Source organism: Rattus norvegicus, chromosome 14, assembly GCF_036323735.1.
Source record: "Rattus norvegicus strain BN/NHsdMcwi chromosome 14, GRCr8, whole genome shotgun sequence".
NCBI classification, from domain to species: Eukaryota; Metazoa; Chordata; class Mammalia; order Rodentia; family Muridae; genus Rattus; species Rattus norvegicus.
The window spans coordinates 11,849,833-11,876,138 of NC_086032.1; the positions used below are offsets into that span (position 1 = coordinate 11,849,833).

Below are 26,306 nucleotides of genomic sequence, written 5' to 3' on the forward strand. Positions count from 1 at the left end.
GGATGCAGCGTGAGTAATGTGAAGGTGTAGACCATCTGAAAGTCAATATCATTCATTTTAGATGTAGAATATATTCTACACTTCCGGTCTTTCTCTGAAGTTCAGTGATGCTCAGTTTATTTACCTTTATAAGAATACACACACACACACACACACACACACACACACACAAACATATACACACTCATGCACACAAGACACACATACACAAGACACCACACCCATACACGCACACACAAACACCACACACATACACATACATACACACACATGCACACAAGACACGCACACATAAGACACCATACACACACACACACACACACACACATGACACCACACACATATACTATACATACACACACATGCACACAAGACACACACACATAAGACACCACACACACACACACATAAGATACCACACACACATACAAGACACCACACACATACACATATATACACATGCACACAACACACACATACACACGTAAGACACCACACACATAAGACACACACATACAAGACACCACATACATACACATACACACACATGCACACACATACACATGTAAGACACCCACATAAGACACCACACACACACACACAAACACCACACACATACACATACATACACACACATGCACACAAGACACACACACATAAGACACCACACACACACACATATATATACACACATGCACACACAACAGATACACATACACACATAAGACATCACACACATAAGACACCACACACACACACACACCCTGCTACCTCTCCGTACTTTGAAAAGAAGTGGCCTTCCTGTCCAGTGTCACTCTCTTTCTTGTGACTCTTTCTATGCTGTGTGGTCATCGTATGTCACATTGGAAGTAGCCATCCACATATCTAAATCACGGCTGCTTTTCCTGGAGTTACTTTGGCTTGCTCGACTATGAGTTCTCCAGTCAGAAAGGGGATGCTATGCTGCATTTTCACTTCCCTAACACACAGTGCGTAAGTCCTTGGTTTGTGACTACTTGTTGACTGAAGGAATGAGGTAACATCATGTTGACATCACTTCTTTCTGATCTACAGTTTAAGCAAGGGTGACTGCAGCTCTTTGGTTTGCAGAATGTGTGAATTTTTTTTTAAATTACTTATTTTTAAACTCCAGATTTTATTCCCCTCCAGGTCCACATTCCATACCCCCCCCCCCGCCATGTCTCCACAAGGATGTCCCCACTCCTCCCACCTCACTAGACCTCTACACTTCCTGGGGCCTCCAGTCTCTTGAGGGTTAGGTGCATCTTCTCTGACTGAACCCAGACCCAGGAAGTCCCCTGCTGTATATGTGTTGGAGGCCTCACCTCAGCTGGTGTATGCTGCCTGGTTGGTGATCCAGTGTCTGAGAGATCTCAGGGGTCCAGGTTAATTGAGACTGCTGGTCCTCCTACAGGGTTGCCTTCCTCTTCAGTTTCCTCCAGCTTTTCTCAAATTCAACCAGAGGGGTCAGCAGCTTCTGTTTGTTGGTTAGGTGCACATATCTGCTTCTGACTCTTTCAGCTGCTTGTTGGGTCTTTTGAAGGGCAGTCATGATAGGTCCCTTTTTGTGACAACCCCCCACCACCACCTCGTAGCCTCAGTATTGGTGTCAGGTCTTAGGGTCTCCTCTTGAACTGGATCCAACTTTGGGTCTGTCACTGGATCTCCTTTTCCTCAGGCTCTTCTCCATTTCCACCCCTGCATTTCTTTCAGACAGGAAGAATTATGGATCAGAGCTTTGACTGTGGGATAGCAACACTATCCCTCACTTGATGCCCTGTCTTTCTGCTGAAGATAAGTTCCCTTTCCCCACTGTAGGGCATTTCATCTAGGGTTCCCCTTTTGAACCCTGAGACTCTCACTTCCCACATCTCTGATACATTCTGGAGGGTCCTCCCAAATTCCTTCTTCCCTTTTTCCATTCTTTCTGCTGGCCCTCAGGGCTTCAGTCCTTTTCCCTCACCCAAAACCAGATCATATTCCCTTTTCTCCCCAGCCCCATCCCCTTCCCCTCCCCTATATCTCCCTCCCTCCCTCCCCCATTGTGGTTGCTTTCTTCTTCCTCCCACGTGGGACTGAGGTGTCCTTACTTGGGCCCTTCAACTTGCTGACTTTTTTGAGTTCTCTGGGCTGTATCTTGGGTATTCTGTACTTTTTTTTTTTTTGGCTAATATCCACTCATTAGTGAGAACATACCATGCATGTCCTTTTGGTTCTGAGTTACCTCACTCAGGATGATATTTTCTAGTTCCATCCATTTGCCTGCGAAACTCAGGATGTCCTCATTCTTCATAGCTGAGTAGTATTCCATTGTGTAAATGAACCACAGTTTCTGTATCCATTTAGTGGGACATCTGGGTTGTTTCCAGCTTCTGACTATCACAAATAGGGCTGCTATGAACATAGTGGAGCATGCGCCCCTGTGGCATGGTGGGGCATCTTTTGGGATATTCTCCAGAGTGGTATTTCTGAGTCTATTTCCAATTTTCTGAGGAGCAAGCTTGTGAATTAAAAAAAAACCTGAAAATAGTTTTTCGGTTAATTTTGTAGAACTCAGTCAATATACTTTAACAGTTATTTCTTGAGTTTCCAAAAAATCAATAAAGCATGCTATTTAAAAGGGCGAAGGGGATAACTTGTTTACAGTTCATTGACTCAGGAAAAATTTATATATATTATACTATACTACATCATACTATGCTATGCTATGCTATACTATGTGCATTTGCATGTGCATGTGTATAGATATGTAAAGCTTGTGTAAAGTTTTTCTTTGCCTGAAGAGGAAACCCTCTCTAGGCTGTCAGTCCTGCTCAGAACCTCAGTTTTCCTATTTGTATTTTGCTGGCTTAATTTATTATGAACATGCGGTTCTCAACAATTACAGTCCCTTGTAACCCATGATCATAGTTTCCTATGTGCATCAATATAAAAAACTTTGGCTTTATGAAAAGGACCCATCTTTACTGTCCAGTTTAATTTCCAAAGAGTCAAGCTCGGATCTAGCATGTCAAGGAAGGAAAGCACGGTTTTAATATTCATGACATTCATATATACATCGCAAAGCACTTAGCACAATGCCAGGCATGTCAGGGGCTCGGTAACTGACAGTTGCATACGTGTGCCAGGGTTTCTGCTAGGCACTTTGCATATGGGTTCTCCATCACACTGGAGATGAAACATAGTCACTGGTCGCCCAGACTGATAATATTTAGACATGTGTGAGGGGATTTAAATCTTTTAAGTAAGCTCAAAACACATCCTTTGTCAACGGTTAAGTCCAATGCACAAGGGATGGAAGTCGGTGGGAGAAGGGGCTGTCCCTCAAGAACGTCATGACACACTCAAGAGTTACTCATGCAAGTCTACTTGAGTTTAAATCCCACCCCTCTAGGTTATTAGTTGAGTGACTGAGGAGGATAACTTGCTTCATCACAAGCTTCTTATGACTCAGTTTTCTCATGTAGAGGCTGCTCCTAATGGTGACAAAAGTAAACCTTACCTTATAAGGGAGTTGTAAGGACTGAAGTTGATGAAAAGAAGGAAAGCTATAATCGGTTTGTATTCATGAGATAAGAGCTTTGGACATGGAGAGATGGCTCAGTCAGCAGAGTGAACGCATGCAAGCTTAAGGACCTGAGTTTAATTTCCAGATACTACATAAAAACAACAACAACAACAAAACAAACAAACAAAAAAACTAGACATGGCAGTGCACACTTATAGTACTAGCAGTTGTGAGACAGAGGCAGAGGGATTCTTTGAGTTTGCTGGACAGTCAGCCTAGCCTAATTAGGAAACTTCTGACCAACAAGAGACCCTGTGTCAAAACAACAGCAACAAAATACCAGCGGATGTCTTCTGAGGCTTGACACCCATGATATTCCTCTGACCTCCACGTGCATGTGCACACACAAAATGAAATGAATCCCTTACTAGTGCTACCTTTTCTGTCTATAGAACACAGGTGTACAATCTGCCATAGTTTCTTGGGGTTATTGTGCAGGTCCAAATAAGATAATGGGCAGTGTGATATTTTTATATGTCATAGAGCAATTTCCATTAAAAAGGGCTACTTCCTTTGAAGCTATCATTTTACTAGTTCTATTAATTGAATTGGAATCAAATTAACTGTGATTCTCCATCTTTGGATATAGAATCACTCCACAATTCTAAATTTAGAGAAATAGCTTTCTTATTGAGATGGCAGATCAGTAGACAACTGTTTCCTAGACCCCTGTGGCTTTCCGTAGTAAAACCTAGTAACTGGGTTCCTCACTGCTTATAAACTTTCCCAAGAGTTTGTGTGCATGCATGCGTGCATGTACACACACACACACACACACACACACACACACACACACACACACACACGCAAATAGATCTAAGCATATGATACGAGAGCAGTAGTTAAGCAAAAGAAAAGTACAGAGAGTTTCACAATTTTGGTTGTCTTACTCACAGTCTTGCGTACCTTGGCAAATACAAGAAGTTGTTCTTTTGTATTTCTCAGGGGTTGCTAAAGTGATGAGGCAAGACGGGAAGACAATACGTATTTGCACCAGGGCTGTGTCTTCTGTTAGGACCTTAGCACGAAGTCTAGCGTTATGTAAATCCACAGAATCATAATCATGGTAGACAACTTTCGGTTATACATTTTAGATACCCATTGCTTAAAGTTTTGTCACATTAAATACTTTAATCTGAAGCACATCCACCTTTCTCTTGTTCCCATGACTTCTGTTGTCTATGTACCTGCTAAGCCTCTGATCCACTTACTTACCTGTCTGCTTTATATATGGGATTTGGAGTCCACAAAGATAGTACTCTAATGTGTGTGTGTGTGTGTGTGTGTGTGTGTGTGTGTGTGTGTGTGTGTGTGTTTGTGTTTCTGATAGAGATAGATAGATAGATAGATAGATAGATAGAAAGAATGAATGAATGAATCAGAGCATGATTGTGTATATAAATAACCAAGATTCATAGTTGAGCAGTGGTTCTCTACCTATGGTTTGTGACCTCTTTGGCAAACCTCTGTCTCAGAAATTATTTACATTGTGATTCATAACAGTATCAAAATTACAATTATAAAATAGCAATGAAACAATTTTATGGCAGGAAGTCACCACGACAAGAGGAATTGTATTAAAGGGTTACGACATTAGGAAGGTTGAGAGCCACTGCATTAAAGGGTCAGGCATGCAAATATGTAACCTCTCAGAATATGGAAAAAGAAAGAATTTTGAGGATGTTAGAGAGTCTAGTTACTATTTCACATAAATGTGAATAATTATTTCTGCCCAATTCCACTCATAATTATTTAATTCTGTGATAATGATTTAGATAAAAAAAATTGCTGAATGATTCTTACATGTCCTATAATTTGTAAAGTGCTTTCTATGCATAACCTCTGTTAAGTCTATGTAATAGGTGTTGTAATTGACTTGTACTTTAAGATAGGTCATCTATCTTGTCTAAGGGCTCCCAGTAGCAAGTGCCAAGCAGTGAATTAGCCAATGTTTAATAGACTATGTCATTCTAACGCCTAACCCAGTCTAATGACTTAGAAGAGAAACAAATGTCTCCAAAACCCCGTCCAGCTGCCGGCCAGTCTTCCCCCATATCCTATGGTCTTCTTCACTTCCCACGAATGGGCCACGCTTAGTTAAACAGTAGGCCCTTTCTTCCTTCTCTATCCCAGGTCTTCTCTGACGTCCTGTATCTCCAAAAACACTGTTCATATTTTTTAAATAATCAATGAATGAATGAGTTTGTATTTCCCTGAACCTAGAGTATATGAAAGTACAGCGTTCTTATTTTTCTTGTTCACTTATATATCCAACCATAGATCAGAGCCTGGTTCATGTAGAAGTTCAACAGTCTAGGTTGAATGATGGAATTCTTCTGATGCCAGAACCTAAGTCAATGCTTAGAGCCACTACAATAGAGCAAACTCTAGTTAGGCCCACAATATAAATTATGCCAGTGTAATGTAAACACTGACTTGTTTTTTGCTACGTACCCTTCCTATTCTTACATGGCAGTTGTAAACATTCCCACTTCCTTTTCACTATCTATATTTGCCTTAAGTTAACAAAGACTTGTCTACCCAAACCGGACTTTAGATTTTGAGCACAACATGACTTAAGTAAAAATAGTCCTTACGTAAACATATAGCGATGACACAAGTCATTTAATTAAGTTTATACAATGTATGCATTTTTATTGTTTGAGTGGGTTCCTTATAATTATTTAAAAAACAGAGTTAAATATTTACTTGTGGGGAAATAGTTCTTGATAAATGGTTGATAACTCATAAATTAGCACATAATTTTTAGGAGGAAAATTGTCAGTATCTATAAAAGTAGCAAGTTTCAAGTAAGAGATTCCAGTTTTTGCACAGGCTTAGCAGAGACGGATATAAGGTGCAACATCGGACACTAAAAAACTATGTTTAATAATGAGAAACTATATCCAAATTCTATGCTCGTCAATCAGTTGTATTTTAATCATGGTACTATATACTTAGGATGAAATATTATGCAGCCATGGTAGTTGAGGAAATCAAACTACTGATATAAAACAGGCATGTGATATAGTAAATTAATAACCACATTGCAGAAGTACTAACATGAATTTAATTTTTTTCTGTAAAAGAGATAAATTTTTTTTAATGCATTTTATGTATTCTAAATCACATGGAGTAGAAGGCTGGAAGATAAACAGTAAACTGTTAATGATTCTCTTATAGGCAGAAGACTACATATGATGAGCATCATCATAATCTCAATCTTCGTGTATTCAATAGGGAAACATGTAGAAAAGTCTTTAATTAAGTGCTTGAATTAAATGTCGAAACCTTACAGAGTTCTGTAGCCGTGGGGTTCAGGCGTGTAATCAGAGTGGAATTGAAGGATTGAAAAGAGAAAGCATGGAGATCTAGAACACAATTAGCTTGGAGGGCCCATATTCTCCTTGCTAGTGAGGAGACAGGACCTTGGGTCAACTAGGCATGGGAGCTCTGTAGTATCTGGATGACATGAGTCGAGCCCAAGTTTGGCGCTCCACAGAAGGCGCTAAGTGTCCCAACCATTGAGCCGTGTCTAGGTGACTGAGCGCCGTCTCTGAGAAGCTCTAGCGAAGGATTTAACACATTCTGGGTGCACCAGAAGGTCTGTGCCTGCTTGCGTTTTGCTCATTGCTTCTGTCACCTGTCTGCAATTATGACCTTCAGTTACTGTGCATATTTTCATAGTCTCTTCCTCTTTATGTTTTAATGATTAGCTAGAAAGGCACTAAGGTGGAGTTGAAGGTTATCCCAGGTTTATCCTGTACCACATTGCTAATGGAAGATCAATGATTTCAAGTGGCCCTGTTTGTCTACAGAGGCTCAGGTTGGTAGTCAAACTCACCCTGGCCTGACAGGACACAGGAACACGTCAGTGTGCTGTGCTGACTCAGGGTACTCATGTTCCCCTTCTGTACTCTTCAAATGAATCAGAGTCTTTCACAGTCTGAAAATATCATCTTCTGTATTACTCTGTTCTTACAAGCCAGTGAACTAGGGATAGGAAATGGCCAAACTTGGCTTGTTTTGTTTATTGACATGATTTATTTATTAACAGGAATTCTACTAGGAATTCTACTAGGGAACTGTTCTGTTTAGAAAAGTCTGCTTTGGCCACAGACTTGGCCTCTGGATGGGCCTGGCTACCGCAGCTTCTGTGTTCTGATGATGTATGTACTAACAGTTACTTTGCCCTGTGGACTTGTCTTAGAAAATGACAAGTTCGTTACACTTTTACTCATGCTTGAGGAACAAACCTGAACACACAGAAGTAGTAAAATGTAGGGGTCACTTCCAGTAGCCCAGTAGGACAGTGAGTGAGGAAATGAAGCCATAGTATAAAAAGGGGAAGCCGGGATGAACTTCAAGGCCAGAGTAGTAGAACATGCAGGCTAAAATGGAGAAACCTTTCATAAAATCAGACTATCAGGGGATTTGGTGGGCAGGTATTTTCAGATCCTAGACTGCTCCTTTGGATTTATTGGTCTGGATTCCATACCAGAAATGTAGGCCTTAGAGGAATATTCGGAGTAAGCAACAGGCAAGATTTTATGTGAATTATAGTGAGAGTCTGTCATGTCCTAGATGATAAGACATCCGTATGTTCACATGGTTTCTAAAGTCTTCCCTGGGTCTGGAACTGACTGGCCACAACGTTTAGCAGACATGAGTATGAAATGCTGTTAGCTCCAGTTCCAGGTCCATGACTCAATAAGGCATGGGAGCTTCCTCTGTCATGGTCTTTGAAGACTTTCACTGAATGAAATTGTGACCACCTTGACAGCACTGTGCTTGAGCAAAGCCCAGCCTACCCATGAGCAATAGAACCATGGCCAGCACCGGAATCAGTACTAGCTCCACTTTGCCAACCCTGTGAGCAAGGCCATCCACCCTCCTAGTTTCTGCAGCTTCCTCAATGACCACCCATACCTGACAGAGTCAGACCTGCCCAGTCAGTGAGCAGCATGGTGAGAAGGGATCACATCTTTACCCGAATTTTTGGGTCATTTGAAGAACAACCTCGATGTCATTTGTGCTTTGTTCCCCACTTCCTTCTGTATTGCTCTCTTTTCTCTCAGCTATCGTAGCTATCGTATTTTCCACGTCATGTCACCTATACCCTGCTTCTCCCATCCCAAGCCACCCAACTGTCTCTTTATATATTCCATTTCATCCATGTTGCCCACTCCTATGCGAAGATCCCGAGGTAGGAACCGCAGATGAGAGAGGACATGGCTTTCTGAGTTTGGGCTACATCACTCAAGAATCTTCTCTAGGTCGATCCCGTGGTTTTAATTTACACTGATCACCGTGACCAATTAGGAGTCTCCACATTAACCATTACCTGTTGACAAAAAGATCTCAGGCTGATGTTGAGATCAGTTCTATAGGCATAAGTGTGAATATTTTAGAATGCACTAGGACATCATGATCATGTGGAAAACAATTATTGCTTCTCCTAGTACCTATGCTCCGCCCACTCACGAACTTTTGACAAGGCTTATAGTATCAGACATAAAACCCTATGAAGCAGGCTCCATAGCCAATCAGAGAGGAGTTTATTAATCCATAACTATACATCACTATTGTACCTGTGAACAGGTTTTGCTGGGTAGGCTGGTGGTGTATAGCATGTAAGCGATGGGTATAACCGTTGATGTTTTTCTCCCCTGACATGATGTAAACTAGCCATTAGGATAGAGTTTCCTGGAGAGTTCTAGATTGGCTTCTCTGTCTCTTACATCCAAAGTGACTGGTGTCTTCAGCAGTAGGGTTTTGTCATCGAGTTATGGTTAAGCAGCCAAAGGCAATGACAGTAACTCGCACTGCTTTGGTGCCTCTGGGACCTGAGTCACTAGGAACTCCTATGGAGTCTGTCTTTTGCTTTCTTATTAGTTATTCACCCTTCTCTTGTCCCTCTTTGCCTTTTGCTCCCTCTAAAAAGCAGCACATTCTTCTTTTGTTACTCTTCCTTTGTTGCCTTGGGTTATAACAGACACATTTCCCCTTCCCTTCTCCAGTTCGGATAATGCCCCCAAATTCAAACTCCCAAGGACTTAAGCACAAATAATGAGTGAAAACTGGTAGTAATAAGCGACGCCGTGGAGTTTTATGCTTGCTAGAGAGTCCACGGTTTCATAAGGTATTTCTGAAGCTGTATGTTTTGTGATTGTTCATCTTTATTATCCAAGGGAATGTAGAAGACGTTGTGCATAGTATTTGTAGTTTGCAGACTTACACAAAACTTACCAATCCCTCTTTGTGTGTTCTGAAGGATGAATAGAAGGTGTGAGAGGGTTGCAGGCCGACTCGGATGAACTAGGCTGATCAGCTCCTCCATTTTGTCACAAGGAGTCCAGACTGAAACACCATTTTCAGATTTTCTAGAACAGTATCACAGGAGTCTAAAGGGAAAATGGGAATTCTGCTCTGGGCTCTACTCCCACCGAATCTCTTCAGTTATACACTGTGTCTAAGCCCTTGCAATGTTCTGAATGCTCAGGGCTGCTGAATGGTCTCATGCTTCTCTAGTCTTAATGAAAACAAAAATCCAGATAGACATTACTATTTATATTTCATTGGTATAGAAACAGGATTCAGGAAGGTTACCCAACTGCTTACGGGTATACAGTGTGTCACTCGTAGAACCAGGGTTTCAATTCATCTCTGATTTACTCCAACCCCCCGGGTCATCCTACCTCATTAGATAGCTTGCCATAACAAACTGCCCTCAGTATGTGTGGAGGGGATTGCTTTGAGTACCACTGTCACATACCAAAACCCGCACATGCTCAAATACTTTGAATAGGGCACTAGTATTTGGATGTAACCCACAAGTATCCTCCTCAGTGCCTTCAACTATCTGTAGATTACTTACCATATCTGACACAAATATGTCTATTCAAATAACTGTTATGCTAACCAAGAGTTGTTACAGGGCTAGTGACAAGAACAAAAGCCAGCACCTGCCCATTAAAGATGGATTTTAACAGATGTACAAGGTTGTAGACACTGTGACCTAATACACCTGGAGTTTAAGGCAGGAGGATCACGAGTTTGAGGCCAGGTTGAGATATGAACGGTGTCTCAAACCATGAGTTTAAAGTCTGCAGTTGGTTGCATTTGCTGTTGTGGTACCCTTTGAATTTGGGGGCAAGCCATGGTTCTTCTCTGGTACCTTCCCCTTGTCAAAGCTTTGATATAACCGCTCACATTTTTCTCTTATTTCCTCTTTTGTCTGCACTTCCCCCCTTGGTCTCTACTTCCTCTTTTGATCTTTGCTTGTCTGAGCACTGCTTGAAATCCGGAAGAGCATAAACAAGGTGAACAGAGTCATCCTATCAGGGAAATGTTCTAACAGACCGTGATGAACAGGAGCTGGGACTCAGTGATCTTAATTCCCTTAAGGACTTAGCATCCGCCATTCATTCCCATAAAGGCTCCGTCAAGAAAATGTTTTGCAGATGAGGAAACAAGGTTGGCTTTGAAGGTATTTTATATTCTTTCTATCAGTTTATGTCCACCTTGATCTCAGCCATTCTAGAAACTCTAGCTATGGTTTAAGAGACTCCCCTGTTTAGTTCAGATCCCTCCAGGAGCACTGAATGGTAAACTTGGCTCCAAAAATATGGTCAGTGTTAAAATTAGGTAAGCTAGGAAGTTCTCAATATAATACACCTTTCCCCTTCCCTTCCCTTCTCTTCCCTTTCCTTCCCTCCCCTCCCCTTCACTTCCCTCTCCTCCCCTTCACTTCCTTCCCCTCCCCTTCACTTCCCTTCACTTCCCTCCCCCCTTTCTTCTCAGCAGAGTCATTTGAGTGACCCTGCTAGACCTCAATGTTTCATGTCAGAGTCAGTGTTTAGGTTCTTCTCTGTCTCCCCATCCCCCCCTTCCTCTTTGTCTCTTCCCTCCATCTTTCTTTAGTTGATTATGGGGGTTTGTTCCGTGGTTCTCCATTAAAAACAAATAGACGTTTAATAAACACTTGTATTTATTTTAGTCCTGCCCCATTCCAAAACATACTTGAGTCTTCTTAGGGCATAATCACATTAATAAACCACGTAAAACTAGGTAAGACCCTAGAAAACAAGATTAGATAAGTAGGTAGCTATAAAAACTTAACAGAATTTTGTGACTAAGACATTCACTGCAGGCTTCTTGTCAGTCCGGGCAAGCTAAGAGTTGACAGAAGAGCTCCTAGAAACCTTTTCTCTTCTGATGAGACCGAAAAGGAGTAGATATGGATGGGAAGGGTGGTGGGTAGGAACTGGGAGGATCAGAGGGAGGGTAAACGAATCAAGATATATTTTATGAGAAAATAATCTTCGTTGATAAATGCGAAGAAAGAGGAATAGACATTTGGGATTAATGAAGGGTTGACACAGTTGTAAAAAGCAGAAAGGAGGAAGTGCTTAGCAAGTACTCAAAGGTGACAGCAGCTGTGGGGCCTCATGGGCTTTTGGGTGATAGCAGTATCCTAGGCAACAGCTTCAAACAAATACTGATGTGGTTTCAATATTACCCTTCCCAGTAGTTGACACAGCATTACAACGAAGCCCAAGGAAATGGAGTTTTCAAGATGACCTGAGTGTGGGCGTCTCTTCACAGCCCCCCCCCCATTTCCTACCCTGTATTTCTTCCCACTTGTCCCCAGTCTCCTTTACAGTCCTCTGTCCCAACATCGTGAATGTACATAAGGATTTCTGTCCTTCATCTACAGCATCTCTTTACTTCTCGATTGCTGACTGAGAGACAGAACATTTACATGTTTGAAGCCCCTTGTTATCTGGCCCGTCTTGGCTTGGGTTCCAGTTTCCCTAAAACGACTGACAGACTGGATACATACTGTTGTAGGTGGCCTACACCTGCCTCATGTATACCCATATCTCTGGCTCTGGGCAAGGAGCACTTTACTCCTGTGTTGTATAACACAAACATGATAGACCACTGTGCCGTATGGAGGGGCATGCTGGTGGTAGGCATGTTAAAGATGGAAACCCTTGATGTGTTTGCTCTCTGTTACCCTATTGAACTAGCAGTGCCTGAAAAAGACTGAATTCCACACTAGTGGGTTCCTTCTACTCTGCCTTGCTCATGCTTCAGGCTTTTACATGCAGTGGTGAGTGGGCCTGAGCCAATGGGAGGGCTATTTTTACCACACAGATTCTGTTTGTGTAAGCTTGCACATCAGTTGTCTCTCTCCCTTTGACAGCAAACATTAATGCTTGAGGACACACTGCCACTCATTTCGGAGAAATACCAAGTATTTGATATTTATCTCTACTCAGACAGAATCAGTTTCAAGTTGTTTCCCTAGATCTCAAATATAAATATTTACACAAAACAAACTTATACATTATGGTAGTTACTGAGTCGTCTGGGGAACTGTGGTTGTATCCTATGGAAAACTGAAATTTTATTAGGCATTTATTTTGCAAGAGGCATTATATTAAGTAACAGGTTCAGAACAAATGATTACATCAGCAATAGAAGGCAGAGGCAGCTGTACCAAACCTCTGGTCTCACCGAGATGTGAACAGTTAAGCTAATTAGTTGGGTGAAACAATATAAGAGACTATGTTTTATCATAGTAAAATTTGAATATAGCTACAGATAGAAAGTAGAGAAGAGTAAAATCAGCTAAAGGCTTTGAGTAGGTGGCTTTTTAAGTCAAGCATTAATGATGTTAAAATACAATTAGTGACTTTTGAAATGTGTGAAACACTGGTGCATGGCTTATTGAAACATTTAAATATATTTCCTATTAATTTTATGTGAAATGACCACACGTTACAAACAAGTACATACATACAATGTTCACGTGGAGTTCTTTGTAAGACCCCACACAATGGCCTTTGATGTTAGGATGATATTATTTTTATAATCCACCTCTTTTGTCTGTCATCCCCAGTGATATGGATACTATAAACTGTTTCTTTAAAGGATATTATTGACGCTATTCATAGTTCCAGATTTACATTTAAAGCATTTTTTGCTTCTATTAAAAACTAAGAGTTGAATTGTTTTTAAAACGAAGATCTTCTCTGAACTTTTAAAATGAACATTTCAAGCTGAGTGGTGCTGGTAGGCACATGCCTTTAGTCACAGCACTTGGGAGGCAGTGGCAAGTAGATCTCTGTGAGTTTGAGGATAGCCTAGTCTACAGAGTGAGTTCCAGGACAACCAATGCTACACAGAGACACCCTATCTCAAAGAACAAAAGCAAAGCAAGACAAAAGGTTTTCTGCAAAATTAACACCAGAATAACTAGGTATGGTTATCACATGCTTGTGATTCTAGTACTCAGAAAGTTGAGGGTACTGAATTCAAGACCAACATAGAGGGCATAACAAACAAACCCACCAAAAGCAAAAACAAAAAACAAAACAAAACAAAAACTCAAAAAAAATTGAATATATTTTGGACTATTTTTGTAACAATAGTTTATCTCTTAGGATTATTAGGTTTTTTTAAAAAAGAGATTTTGATACAAATACTTAAACCTCTAAAATGGATCCTACTCATTCATATGAGATAGCTTTTATTAACTTTATAGAATACTCAATTTAGATATTTTTCACTGGTGCAATAAATCAGTTATGATTAAAAAGACTCTTTGCCGGAGATGGTGATCTGTCAGAAGCCATCTAAGAGAGGCTAGGGCTAAGGTGACTTTCCTGGAGATGGCCCAACATTTTTGCATGGTCTACAGTGGGTGAGCTCTGAGAGGTAAGGTCCCACGAGACTTTATCTTGCAGCTGATATACCTTTCTTATCACTATTCCCTAGTCTAAGGATTCCTGGGCATTCGTCCACCCTATTAAACAAATTTCCTGCAGATCAATATAAAGATGAACTTTCATGAATTAATGCTGCTTAGATGAATTAATGATTTTATGGATTTCCTGATTTGATTCAAGTAATTTTAGGAAGAAAGTTTTAAGAGATGGTTTTTGTTGTTTCACCAGAAAGATGTAATAAAGTTAGAGTCAAGAATAGAATGTGCCCATTCCTCATAAAATATTAAAGGCTGCAATGAGCTTTCATTATTACACTAAAAAGAGAAATAGGGTTAGAACAAATTTGTGATCAAGGGAAAACATTCATTCTAGGTCAGGTCCAAGGATGAAGCCACAGGTGTGTACTATGCGAAAGCAAGGCCATGTGAAAGTGTTGTTCTGAACTTATAATGAGCTTATGGAATGAAACACTGCTTTGAACTTAATATCACTATCCTTCTGCAACTCCCCCTTTGTGTAACATTTTATCTATGAAGTATTTTCTAAGAACTTTGTCTATAAAAAGGCCAGAGAAAAGAAATTAAGTGTGGCTTTGGGGCCTCTACCCCATCCATACATCCACCAAATACAGATGTATGGTATTTGGCTCTCAGTTCCATCCACCAAATATATATGTATGTATATGTGTATGTATGTATGTATAGATATATATATGTGTGTGTGTATGTGTATGTATAGTAGTCTGTTTATCTATCTATACATGTATATGTATATGTCTATGTATGTAAGCATGCATAAATACTTATGGAGTTGATTGAGTCCAATGGTCAGGGCCAACCAGAATGTATGTGTGTATAAGTGTGTGTGTAAATCTGTGCATATGGCCCGTATAAAGGATTTTAGTTCTTTTTTTCCTTTCTTTTCTCTCTGATTCACGAAGAGTTAAGGAGTCCAAGCTACTTGACTGCCAGGGAGAGGCTCAGGGCAAAAGAGAAAGGAACTCTTAACAATTAATCCTTTACTTAATTCCCCACTGCTACCAAATGTGTATCTGTCTGTGTGACTATATGTATGCACACATAAGAGTTAAAGGAGTTCAGAGATTCTTGCTGGGCATTCTTGTCAGCCTCAGATAATTAAGATTTGTTCTATCAGTAGTATTGACCCTGTAATTTGCCCATCGCTGTCACTGGGCCCAGTCTGTTATCAGCTTGACCCCAGTCACTACAGTTGCTTCTATCTGCTGCCTTCCAGAGAGAACTGGTGCTGGGCAGGCTCCCATCAGTGATCCATTCCTTTAATTCTAGCACAACAGCGGTAGAAGCATGTGGGTCTCTATGAGTTTACTAGCCTGGTCTACACAATGAATTCTAGGTCAGCCAGGGCTACACAGTGAGACTGTGTCTAAGAAGAAAAAGAATGAGAGGAGGAAGAGGAGGTGATGAAGGAGGAGGAAGAGAAGGAAAAGGAAAATGTTTATTTACTTATCTCATTCACATTATCTCTAACAAGAGTGCATTGTCCTCTTGTCCATCCACCCATCTATCTTTTTACTACCCATCCACCTATCCATTGATTTATTCACCCATTCACCCATTCATCTATCCACTCACTTATTCCTTCATTAGTCAAATCTGTATTAAGTTTCTACCACATTCAAAAGAATATTCAGGAGCCGGAGTGTGTGAACAGGTCGCCCTAACAGTGAAATCCTGAGGTTGTAAGACCTGGTGAGACTGAAGTAGAACCTTTCGCTCTCTATGTGGAAGGGTAACTACTAGTCTGTAAGAGTTCATAGGAGTTTATAAGGCAAGGAGGCAATGTTCCCTTTCGGGGAGGTGGGGTGAGCGCGACCAGTAGGGAGGCTGAGATGCTTGTTTTTGTATTTGTTTGTATGAGAGGAAGCATGTCCCTTCTCACGTGAGAAAGCAGGTCTCATCAATAGTTCCTGGATCACCAGGGTATGGTGTGCTTTGATTCCACGACCTGTTACTGCCTTTAGGATTACATGGTTAAAATCCAGAAGTCACCACATGCCCATGAACATGATAGAGATTATGAGGAGTGTATGAACTCCAGGCCGCATGCTTTCCTTGGTTTCCTACCAATGGGGACAAGTTATTCGGAAAGCGTTTGTTAAGGTCTCTGCTCAATGCCCTTCTTTCCAGATACAAGATCAGCAAAGGACTGGAGGATTTAAAAGCTGTTCAGCCCGTGGGAGAGACATACATCCATGAGGGGCTAAAGCTTGTAAGTTACCGTACATTTTGAACTAGGGGAGACAATGGTTTCTTGTTATATAAGGAAAAACCCCTCTCCATGTATATGTCTACTTTTCCAATGGTTTAGTCCATCCTAGACACAAGACTGGTAGAAAACACCATTTTCTGAGTGTCAGTAGGCAAAGTTTCTTTGCATCTTGTCTCCTAACAAGTCTGTTTCCCTCTGGGGTTAGTCTCAGATTAATCAATCAATCAATCAATCAATCAATCATAGGTATAAAAAAACTGTATCATGGGAACCCGAGTGTAGTGACTCTTTTATATGAGTACACACATATTTCTAATAAAAATGCTAACAGAAGTGCCTGGTTTTGTACATTAATTCACATAAGTATATATTATTTTGTAGCCCTTAATATCTTTATTTTGCCAGACCTAAGCATTCAGCTCCACAGACAGCGCTGGTTGAAAGTGAAAATGCAATTGTCAGTTGTGTATTTACTCTTCATTTTCAGGCGAACGAACAAATTCAAAATGCAGGAGGCTTGAAAACCTCCAGTATCATAATCGCTCTGACTGACGGGAAACTGGATGGCCTGGTACCATCATATGCAGAGAAAGAGGTGAGTGCTAAGCTGAAACTGTGTACACTCCCTCTGTTGCACTTTGCTGCCTGTGCACGCGTAGCTCATTTGAATCTCTCTCTCTCTCCTCCATCTCTCATGCCCTCCCTCCCTCTGGCTCCCCCTCCACCTCTCTTCTGTTTTTGTTTCTTCACAGGCAAAGAAGTCCAGGTCACTTGGCGCTAGTGTTTACTGTGTTGGGGTCCTTGATTTTGAGCAAGCTCAGGTGAGTTATGACACACCTGCAGACTGGAACTCACCTGCTCACCTTAAAGATATTTAAATGAGCCCCTTGGCTGTGGCTTTACCGCTTATGCTTACCGGAGATGGAGATTTTGCATAACACGAGCTCTCCTAAAACGGAAAACTAACTAAAAATAAATTTACCGAATATGTATTTGGTGAGGACCTTAAAAGAAGATAAATGCTTAAATCAATACCATGTGAATATCCCCTTACCTTAATTGGTGAGATGATGGTAATACCTCTATCTAGAATTCTCAGCTTGATTTGAAACTTTTCTCTTGTGTAGGAATTTGAAGAATTCATTTAGAAACCTTTAAGATTTTTTTCTATATAAACCTTTTTTTTCCATGAAGTTTTTTTATTTTATTAATTTTTTTTAACAAATCATCCTACTTTTACAAGTTTGTGTGAGTAAATGTCTAAAATTCCAGACTCTCCTGCTATTGGATAGCAATGGGATGTCTACACTCCTTTGGCTTTGAGGCCACTGATTTTAGTTCATTTCATGGTTGTATTTCTGGAGTGAAATTTGCCTCTTCACCACCAGTTCTAGTTCTTGAGTTTTAATTGTTTATATTTGTGTGTGTGTGTGTGTGTGTGTGTGTGTGTGTGTGTGTGATCATTAACACAAACATCACAGGATGAATGAGTTATAGGCAGTATGTTTTTGGATGAATGTCACCAAAACAATTTGCCATGTGAGTTTAAATTCATAAAGAGCTGTGTGTCTCAGCTTCCCCTTAAGTCTTCATCTTCTTTCTAAAGCTGGAAAGAATTGCTGACTCCAAGGACCAAGTTTTCCCCGTCAAAGGCGGTTTTCAAGCTCTTAAAGGGATCATCAACTCTGTAAGTATGCCCCTGAGCTCCAGAGGGCTGGCAACCTTACACGTGTTTTAAGCTGTAGGAGCAATTTCCGCAAGTGGAGCGGGTGGGCAGTATGTAGCAAAAGGAGGGTGAGCCTTGCTCGTTGCGCCAACCGGACACACGATCTGAAGTTCTTTGTTGGTGAGATTTGTCACTATCCTCCGCCTGTACTTTGTGATCCTGGGCTGGGATTTCTAGTTGAAGATTTTCGGAAATCACCTCCGACATCTCCACGGCCCTTCATCGAGGAGTTAACCATCTTCTTCTACCTTTAGAGTTTCGGCAGGCTTTATAGGAGAAACATGAAATTAAAAAAAAATGATTGGAATACGTGGTGACGGCCTCCTCCCGTCCTGTTCACTGATTAGACAGGCAACTTGATCTGGTGGCTCAGGCTGTGACTGTAGTTGTTCCTCCCGTTTCCGTGATTAATCGTTTTCCCGGGGCACATAATATCTGTGTTTGGGATTCAGCAACATCCTCCCTGGTGACTGTTAGACTCTGGGCTCTCCTGAGCAGGGTCTGGCGGGGAAGGCGAGGAATGAAATTTGGAGTCGAGCTCTAGCTCTTGCTGTAGAGGTTTATGTCTTGTTTTACTGCCTTTTGCTAGAAGCACGAGGAACAGTCGCTATTAAGTATTTATGATATTTGGTAAACATCACCCTAAACTGCAAGTGAATATATGTTCTCTAAGCAAAATCTTTCCCTTTAATCTTTAGGCACTTATAAAGGGGAGAAGCATCTCACTTCCGACATTTGGCTCGGGTATTTTAGATTTCCCCTTGAAGATCGTTCTCAGGTAGACAGGGTGAGATTTATCGGCTCTGGTTTTAGTAGTTTGGGGGCTTTACAAGAACTAATGGGGTTTTTAGAGAAGACACGACTTGGTTCAGCCACATCTCGTGGACATCTGAAATGTAAATGCAGTATAGAACAGAGATGAAATCATTACAGGATTTTTTTTTTAGTAGATTATTAGTTTTGATTTTTAGGGAAAAATTGCAGTGTGAAAAACAATTAGATTTTATGGCTCAGTTCGGGGTAAATAACAGTGTGATGTAAAATTTTAAAATCCAAGGAGAGGGATGAATAGTTGACTCCCAGTAAACTGATCATTGGCGTGTATTTTTTTAATAGATTTTTATTGTGCTTAGGGGTGTGGGCATAAAGATCTCTCTGGATTACTGTCTTTGGTTTTTATTTTTGTTGTTCTATGCACACGAAGATTGATTTAGTCTTCTGGATGACAGCCCAGCTTTCCAAAACTATTGTTGTGGGATTGAAATACAGTTATTTTTTTCCCTCCAGGGGAACTTTAGAATGTGATTTAAGTCCGGTGCAGTTCTTGGTGGATATTAGCTTGGGTAAGTTATATGGAAAGAATCAGCAGGAATTAGAAAGAATCACATATTTTAGGCACAAAATTTGACCCTTGAGTTACATCTGGAGGATGCTGAGGGGTGCTGTGCTAGGCTAGCACAGGTTAGCTCCAGCTGTTTGTTATCCCAAGGGGTCAGGCCTCTGGGGAAACCTTATAGGACCTTCAGGTAGAAGCTCGAGTGTTTATAGGCTGTCTGGACCCACTAACGCCTAGTGTGTTCATCCAAGGCACAATAGCATGGCGTTGTGGCTCTCTTTGTAGAAATAAGTTGCAGCACAAATCCTTCATCTTATTTTTTTAAGGACAGAAGTCGCTCAGCCCCTACGAATATATAAGAACCCCTATGTTCACTTAAACTTGAATTGTATAAGTACACATTATTGCCTTATTTGGAAAACACGTTTGCTACAGCATATCTTTCACAGACTGAGGACAAACAGAAGACGTTCTTCTATTCATTATGCTTTGCCAAAAACAATGGCTGACATTGTACTGTAGAGTGTATTTAAATAAAGCCCAGCAAACGGGACCAATAAGAACGTGTAAGTCTCTCAGAAGAGTGAGAGGAGAGGAGGTGTAGCTACCTCAGGGGCGGAGAGGAGACCAAGGTTACAATTCGTGTCGGATGCTACCATGGATGCAGTGTACGCTGGCATCAAGACGAGACCGTTTAGGTATGTGATGTCAGAGACAGCGTTCCTTGGTGGGATTTGACCTGGGCTCTGACAACAGGAGTAGCTGTAACTCTGAACAAAGCTGGCATGATGGGAGGAGTGGTCTGAGCTCAGTAATTTGGAGAATACACATCTCCAGGAAACATGGATTAACAGTATGAATGTTTACACAGATTTGGATGGGTTTCATTTCACAAGTGAAATGGAAGGTTGTTTTAGAACCCGGGGTCTGCTGAATGGTCACGAAGGTTCAGGCAGGACCTCCAACAGTAATGGGTAGGGTGAATTCTAGAAAGGGGTCATGTGCTTGCACTCTCTTAAAGCTGTCCTTGTGAGGGATGGTGAAAGAGTGGGGACAGTCTGATGTTGCAGTAGGAGGAGCCGGCATAACTTCCACCCTGTTGCAGTGAAGCCCACGTAGTCAATCACGTGTTCTGATTGATCCTGAGTTTTAAACTTTGCCTGTGGAATGGAAGTGATGAGTTGTAGCTCATTAAATGATTAAGTAGTTTGGAGAGCAGATAGACTGGGATTAAAGACATTTATTGGGAAGCTAGGGAGCCACGATCTACAACCATCGAAGATGGAGCGATTGATCTGTCTCTGAGGCAACCCATAAGGAAAGATGTTCAGCAGTGCGTATGCCAAAGTCTTAGGGACTAGTTTATAGTTACGGCTACTCCTGTTGTCAGAGCTCAGTTCAAATCCCACCAAGGAAAGCTTTCTCTGACATAATTACATGAGGATTGGATTCAGCAACATAACACCATAACCAGGATTTCTAGATGGTGTGTTAGTCAGCGTGAAGTGTTTGGCCAACACAGCTTGCGAATCTTCAGCTCATGGGATTAGGACTCAGTTTCATCCTGGGTAATGAGAGCTGAAGTTTCTATTTCAAAGTTATACGGAATTTCAGGACCCCACAGTCACAAAAGGGACACAGTTTCGTTTGAGGAAGCTTCATTGCTACTTAGAGCCAGGTATCATAAAGGAAAGAATATACTCCTTTGAAGGTAGGGACTCTCAGAGTCCCCAAGGGTTGGTTTCTTTTTAGCATGTTCAGAATAAAACCAAATCAAGGAAGCACCTAACAGATGGTCTTCCCTGGTCAGAATGAAGTCAAGAATAATTTTTAATTCATGCTGCGTGGGCTCCCAGGAATAGCGACCCTTCCAATGCTGTCATCACGGTGTCTGTGCTAGATTGCTAGTAAATTGGTAAATATGGATAGGGTAAAAGCTAACAAAACATGACAGGCCACTGATTCATAGGACTAGAGAAGCAGAAAGAGAGTCAAATGTGGTATCCTATCGGCATTTGACTCCAAAGATGGGTAACTAGCTGAAGGCAGAGTGGAAACTTCTTATACAGAGGGGGCAGAAGTTTACTTAACCAAACAAAAGACATCGGCAGAGAGAGGGATCCAACTGACCTCGAGAAAGGAGATCCAAGTGTGGATGTTCCTTAGAAAATGGCAGGACAAGTTAAATGTTAAGGTTGGGAAATTTGAAAATTGAGTCATTCCACCCTTTGGTTACTTCTTCCCCCCTACATCAACCACAAACACAAACACATGATTCTTTTGTTTTTAACTTAAGGTTGTTTAAAAAAAAATCATAGTCATTAAAATTGGTTTGGTCTCTTGAGGAAGTGATTGCAAGATTTGTACTTGAAGATGAAATTTTATTTGAACTACCAAAAGTCAGTCTGGCATGTGAGTACACCTCATAGTTCAAGGCTGATGATTCATTATGTGTTGTTGGGGAAGAAAAGATATAGATAATAAAACAAATCCACAGATTGAAACTCACAGCATAGAGCAAAATATAAAAATTCTTCGTGGAAACTCCCTTGGTTTTACTTTTCAAAATAGGATCATGGATGCTTCCCTACTTGGAATTGTTTGCACGCGTTTCGTTTCAGTAAGAGTCACTTGGAAAAGATTAAAGGGATGGATCCAGTGCAAAGCTAGCTTCCTAGAATAACTGTGTCCCACCACTCATGTGCACTGCATTCAGGACGACTGTGATTAAGGAGAATTTGTTTGGAAAAAGACTGAACGTAAAGGCAATGGTCCGGGGCAGGATATTGCAAAGATGTTTTCTAAGAGAAACTATACAGCTTAGATTTAAATACCACTTCATTCATAGTGTTGGGAATATAAAGATTGGCGTTGGGAGCCAAACTGTTCTTAGTAATGTTCGTTCCTCAATCTTTACAACTGTAAAGATTGAGGAAAGATGAAACCAAGCTGACAAGTTTTATTCAAAACTGGAAATGGAATTTCAGGATGCTGGTCAGTAAGCTTGTTGGGAAGTAACTGGTTTTGACAGCGTCAGGATCACAGGTCCTGGATCGGAACACTGTCCTAGTTAATTGAGGTATTCTGTCGGTATTATTTAGGTCAGATATTCACCTTTGTCCGAGTGGCCTGAAGTTTAGGTTAATAGGGAGCTATCATGATCACTAAATTCACTAAGGGCTATTTGCAAGAGTAGACAATTTCTCCAGTAGAAAGGAGGCATTGTCCACAGAAAAGAAAGATGAAAAAAATGTTCTGGGTAAGAAAAAAAATCAGTAAACAGCACAGACTTCTGTAATATTTGGACACATTTAAGTTGTTCGAAGATACTCTAGACAAGACAACACAGTTCTCCTAAGTTCTCTCTACCCAACGAGGAAAATGAAGAAATTGAAGTGTCCACTTTATGAAACACTCTTTTGTACTTTGATGCACAATACGTACATTTAACATTTTCTTTAAGAAAAACCTTGGTTGGAATTTCATTTTTTTTTTTTAGAAATTAAATCCACACTGAATAATTAACTAATTGCAGCTTTATGATAGTCCGGGAGAGAACTAAACTCATGGCATTAGGTAATCCTAACAGAATCAGACACCAATCTGTTTGCTAACACGAACGTGCAAGCACTGGTTACACGTTGTATAGTTGTGTATGCTTGTCTGTGTGTATCCTTGCTTGTGTGTGTGAGTGTGCGTGGGCCTGCAGAAGTCAGACGACACCACGAGTGTTGGGTTTGACTCAGTGTCCCTCTTCAGCCTAGAAGTTCAAGTCAACTGGGACACATGGTCAGGGAGCTCCAGGAATCCCCCTGTCTCTGCCTTGCATCTCACCATGTTTTTATTAAGAACACATACCACCATAGCGCTTGGCTTTTTATACGGGCTCTGCGACCAGCTCAGATTCTTAAGCTTGCAAAACCTTCTCCTCAGGCCCGGGGTCCATTAGTTTATGAGAGAAGATTAGTTTACTGAGTAGAAAGTCCGGGGGCAAAAGGGAAGGCAGAGAAAGTGACTAAAATCTACAGGCAATCAGTGCACTATGGAGTATAAACTATAGTGCCAAGTGGGATCTCTTAGTTATATCTTGTTTTCCCCCAAATCTGATTGTTTTTCCGTGTGTGTGTGTGTGTGTGTGTGTGTGTGTGTGTGCGCACGCATATGTACGCATGCATGTATATGCATGTGAGTATGTAGTTTTCCATGTGCATGTGCACCTGTGTATTTGTGCATGCATGTGTGTCTCTGTGTGCATTTCGATGCTAAGGATGTTTTTTTAAGCCCAGCCCTCTCAAACATTTCCAAGTGTTCTACCACTGAGCTGCGTCCCAAGCCTCATCCTAGTTTTTGAAAGTAGCGCTCACTGAGCCCTCAATATGACACTTTTTCTGTGTTCTAGATACAAAGATGGGCCTGCCCCTCAGACTTGTCCAACCTCACCGTTTTACTTGAGAAGTAGGAAGTGCTAACGATATGATTCTTCAAGCACTGTTTCTTAGGAAAACGCTTTATTTACCGGTTTTATGTTTGTGTAAACTCAGGTGGAAGGGATAGAGAGAACACTTTCAGCGAATAAAACCTGGAAGTGGGCAGTTCTGGGTACAAAGAAATAACAGGTGCATCACTGTGGAAATGGGCTACGAGTCGGTTTCTTTAGGTTCTGAAGTTGATAGTCCAGCTACCGATACCCGTCTCGTGATTTCAAAGCACAAGTGATAGGAAGCCTGTGGATGTACTAAGGTAGGATTCGGTGATGATTCTGTGTTGGTATGTTAAGTCGCAGAAAGAGAAATGAAGTAAAAGAGTGTTGTGGTATAATAAAAAGAAAAGCGGCAGAAATGGTTCCTGGGAGTTCCCACTCTGGCTACGAGCGCTCTAGCTGTTTCTCTGTCAGCCACTTTCACACTGTCCCCTTGACCGGTTGTTGCCATGCCTGACACACTCATTGAGTTCCTTGGACCGTGTTGCATGCCACGCTAGCCCCAAGCATTCTATAGCCTAGCACGGCTCCTGTCACGGACTCTGCTCACACTCCCCACAACCCAATGAAATCATGACTCCGAAACCTATAACCCCATAATCAGATTTATGTGTTAAATTCTCAATATACAATACATCCACACAATAAACTTACAACCGATTAATAAGGATATAAACCGCCCACCTAGATAAGATGTAATTTGCTCATCTAGACACACAAAATCTTGTACACATCCATCCCTTAATAGTCACAACAACCTGTAAATGTGTACAGAGAAATCCTAACATCAGCCGCCATGTTCTCTTGACTGCTCCCTCTCCTCTCGAAAACTTTTCTCCTGCCCATCCTTCCTTCTCGTCCAATGACAGGCCTCATTCTATCCTGTACCTGCCTTCACTTGCATAATGACATCGACCTACAAAAGACAACCTTGTTTCAAAGTCCGCTCCCTTTTCCGTGCCTTGGTGAGATGGGTAGTCCTAGGAAGTGCTTTGGTACAAAGCCCTAGCTATGTGTCCCAGAGAAGCCTCATGTCTCTTGGCCTTTGGCGTCTGGCCTCATGCTAACTTACAGTTGCTTTAGCTGTAACTAGGACACTGGTAGGGTTCCCAGAGCACCTACAGAAGTGTCTATGTCTTTAGGTTCCAGAACAAATAACTGCACTAGAGACCATGGTTAGAAATAGAAATGGTGACTGCTTAAATGCATGCTGGAGTGGGTTAGTGAGCAGGGGAGAAAAACCCCTCAAAGTGTTGGCTCTTCGGGGCATGGCCCCTTATAGTACATTTACATTACACCAGCTCTCCTAAGGCTGCCCCCTGCCTCATATTCTGTTCCTGCCATGAAGTCCAGCCTCCTGGACAACCAGGCTCTTTGATCCCACTCTTGGATCTCCAGTCTCCAGTCCTTACTTTCCAACAGTGAAGAATCAGAACTGTGGGCATACGTCATTCTCAGTTGAGAACAGTGAAAGGCAGGGATTCTAACCTAGATTTCCCAGATAAAAATTACTTAGCGTTTTATCTCTTAGGCCTTTGTGACTGGCTAACTTGTTAGAGAAGAGAGAATCCGCACTGAGGAACAGGATAGAGGGTTGTATGCTCTGCTGAGGAGTGATGGATATTCGCAAGAACCTGGTGTCTTTAAAACACCCAATGCATGTGGTGGTGAAGAACATTGCTTTTTATTGAAATATTACCTCTTAGAGAAAATATAATTGGTAGGGATGCCTGGAAACCATAGAGAAAACATCAGTCACATATCCGGATCCTAAAACCACAAGGACAGAAGGGAGGAGCATAAGTGAGCTTGTCCACTTGTGTGACTGCTTGCCCTGTGCACACGGATTGCTACCTATCAAAGCTTCACATTGCTGGGACTTTAAAACCGCTACCACTCAGTGATATTTATTCTCTCTTGCAAGATTTGGTTTTAACCTTTAGTATTTGGGATCCAGCCTTATACCTTCCTTCTGCTCAGCAAGTCAGAAGGTTAAAATGCTTGCTGTTATAAGCTCTGTTATTACCCTTTTCTGATACTTGGTGGCATGTGTTTGCCAGGAGTAGTGGTCAGTCGGTTGTGATCATCCTCTGTCAGTGAGTTCTATGCAAATCAGCTAGATGATTATTTTTAGGGTGTTTTTTTTAAAGATATAGTTATGTATTTTATGTATAGAGTACACTGTA

General features: G+C 41.3%; 1 protein-coding gene across 4 annotated transcripts in view; it reads left to right on the forward strand.

Moving 5' to 3' along the window:
- Antxr2 (ANTXR cell adhesion molecule 2) overlaps window positions 1–26,306 on the forward strand; it is a 140,393-nt gene that overhangs the window by 4,059 nt on the left and 110,028 nt on the right. For all 4 annotated transcript variants that reach the window (XR_010057380.1, NM_001398916.1, XM_039092655.2 and 1 more), the window contains exons 4-7: window positions 16,497–16,578; window positions 17,066–17,173; window positions 17,331–17,399; window positions 18,185–18,265. Coding sequence is in view for 3 of the 4 variants with exons in the window: in NM_001398916.1 (NP_001385845.1) it covers window positions 16,497–16,578; window positions 17,066–17,173; window positions 17,331–17,399; window positions 18,185–18,265 (340 nt within the window). In the remaining variant the exon portion in view is untranslated. The remainder of the gene's footprint in view (window positions 1–16,496; window positions 16,579–17,065; window positions 17,174–17,330; window positions 17,400–18,184; window positions 18,266–26,306) is intronic.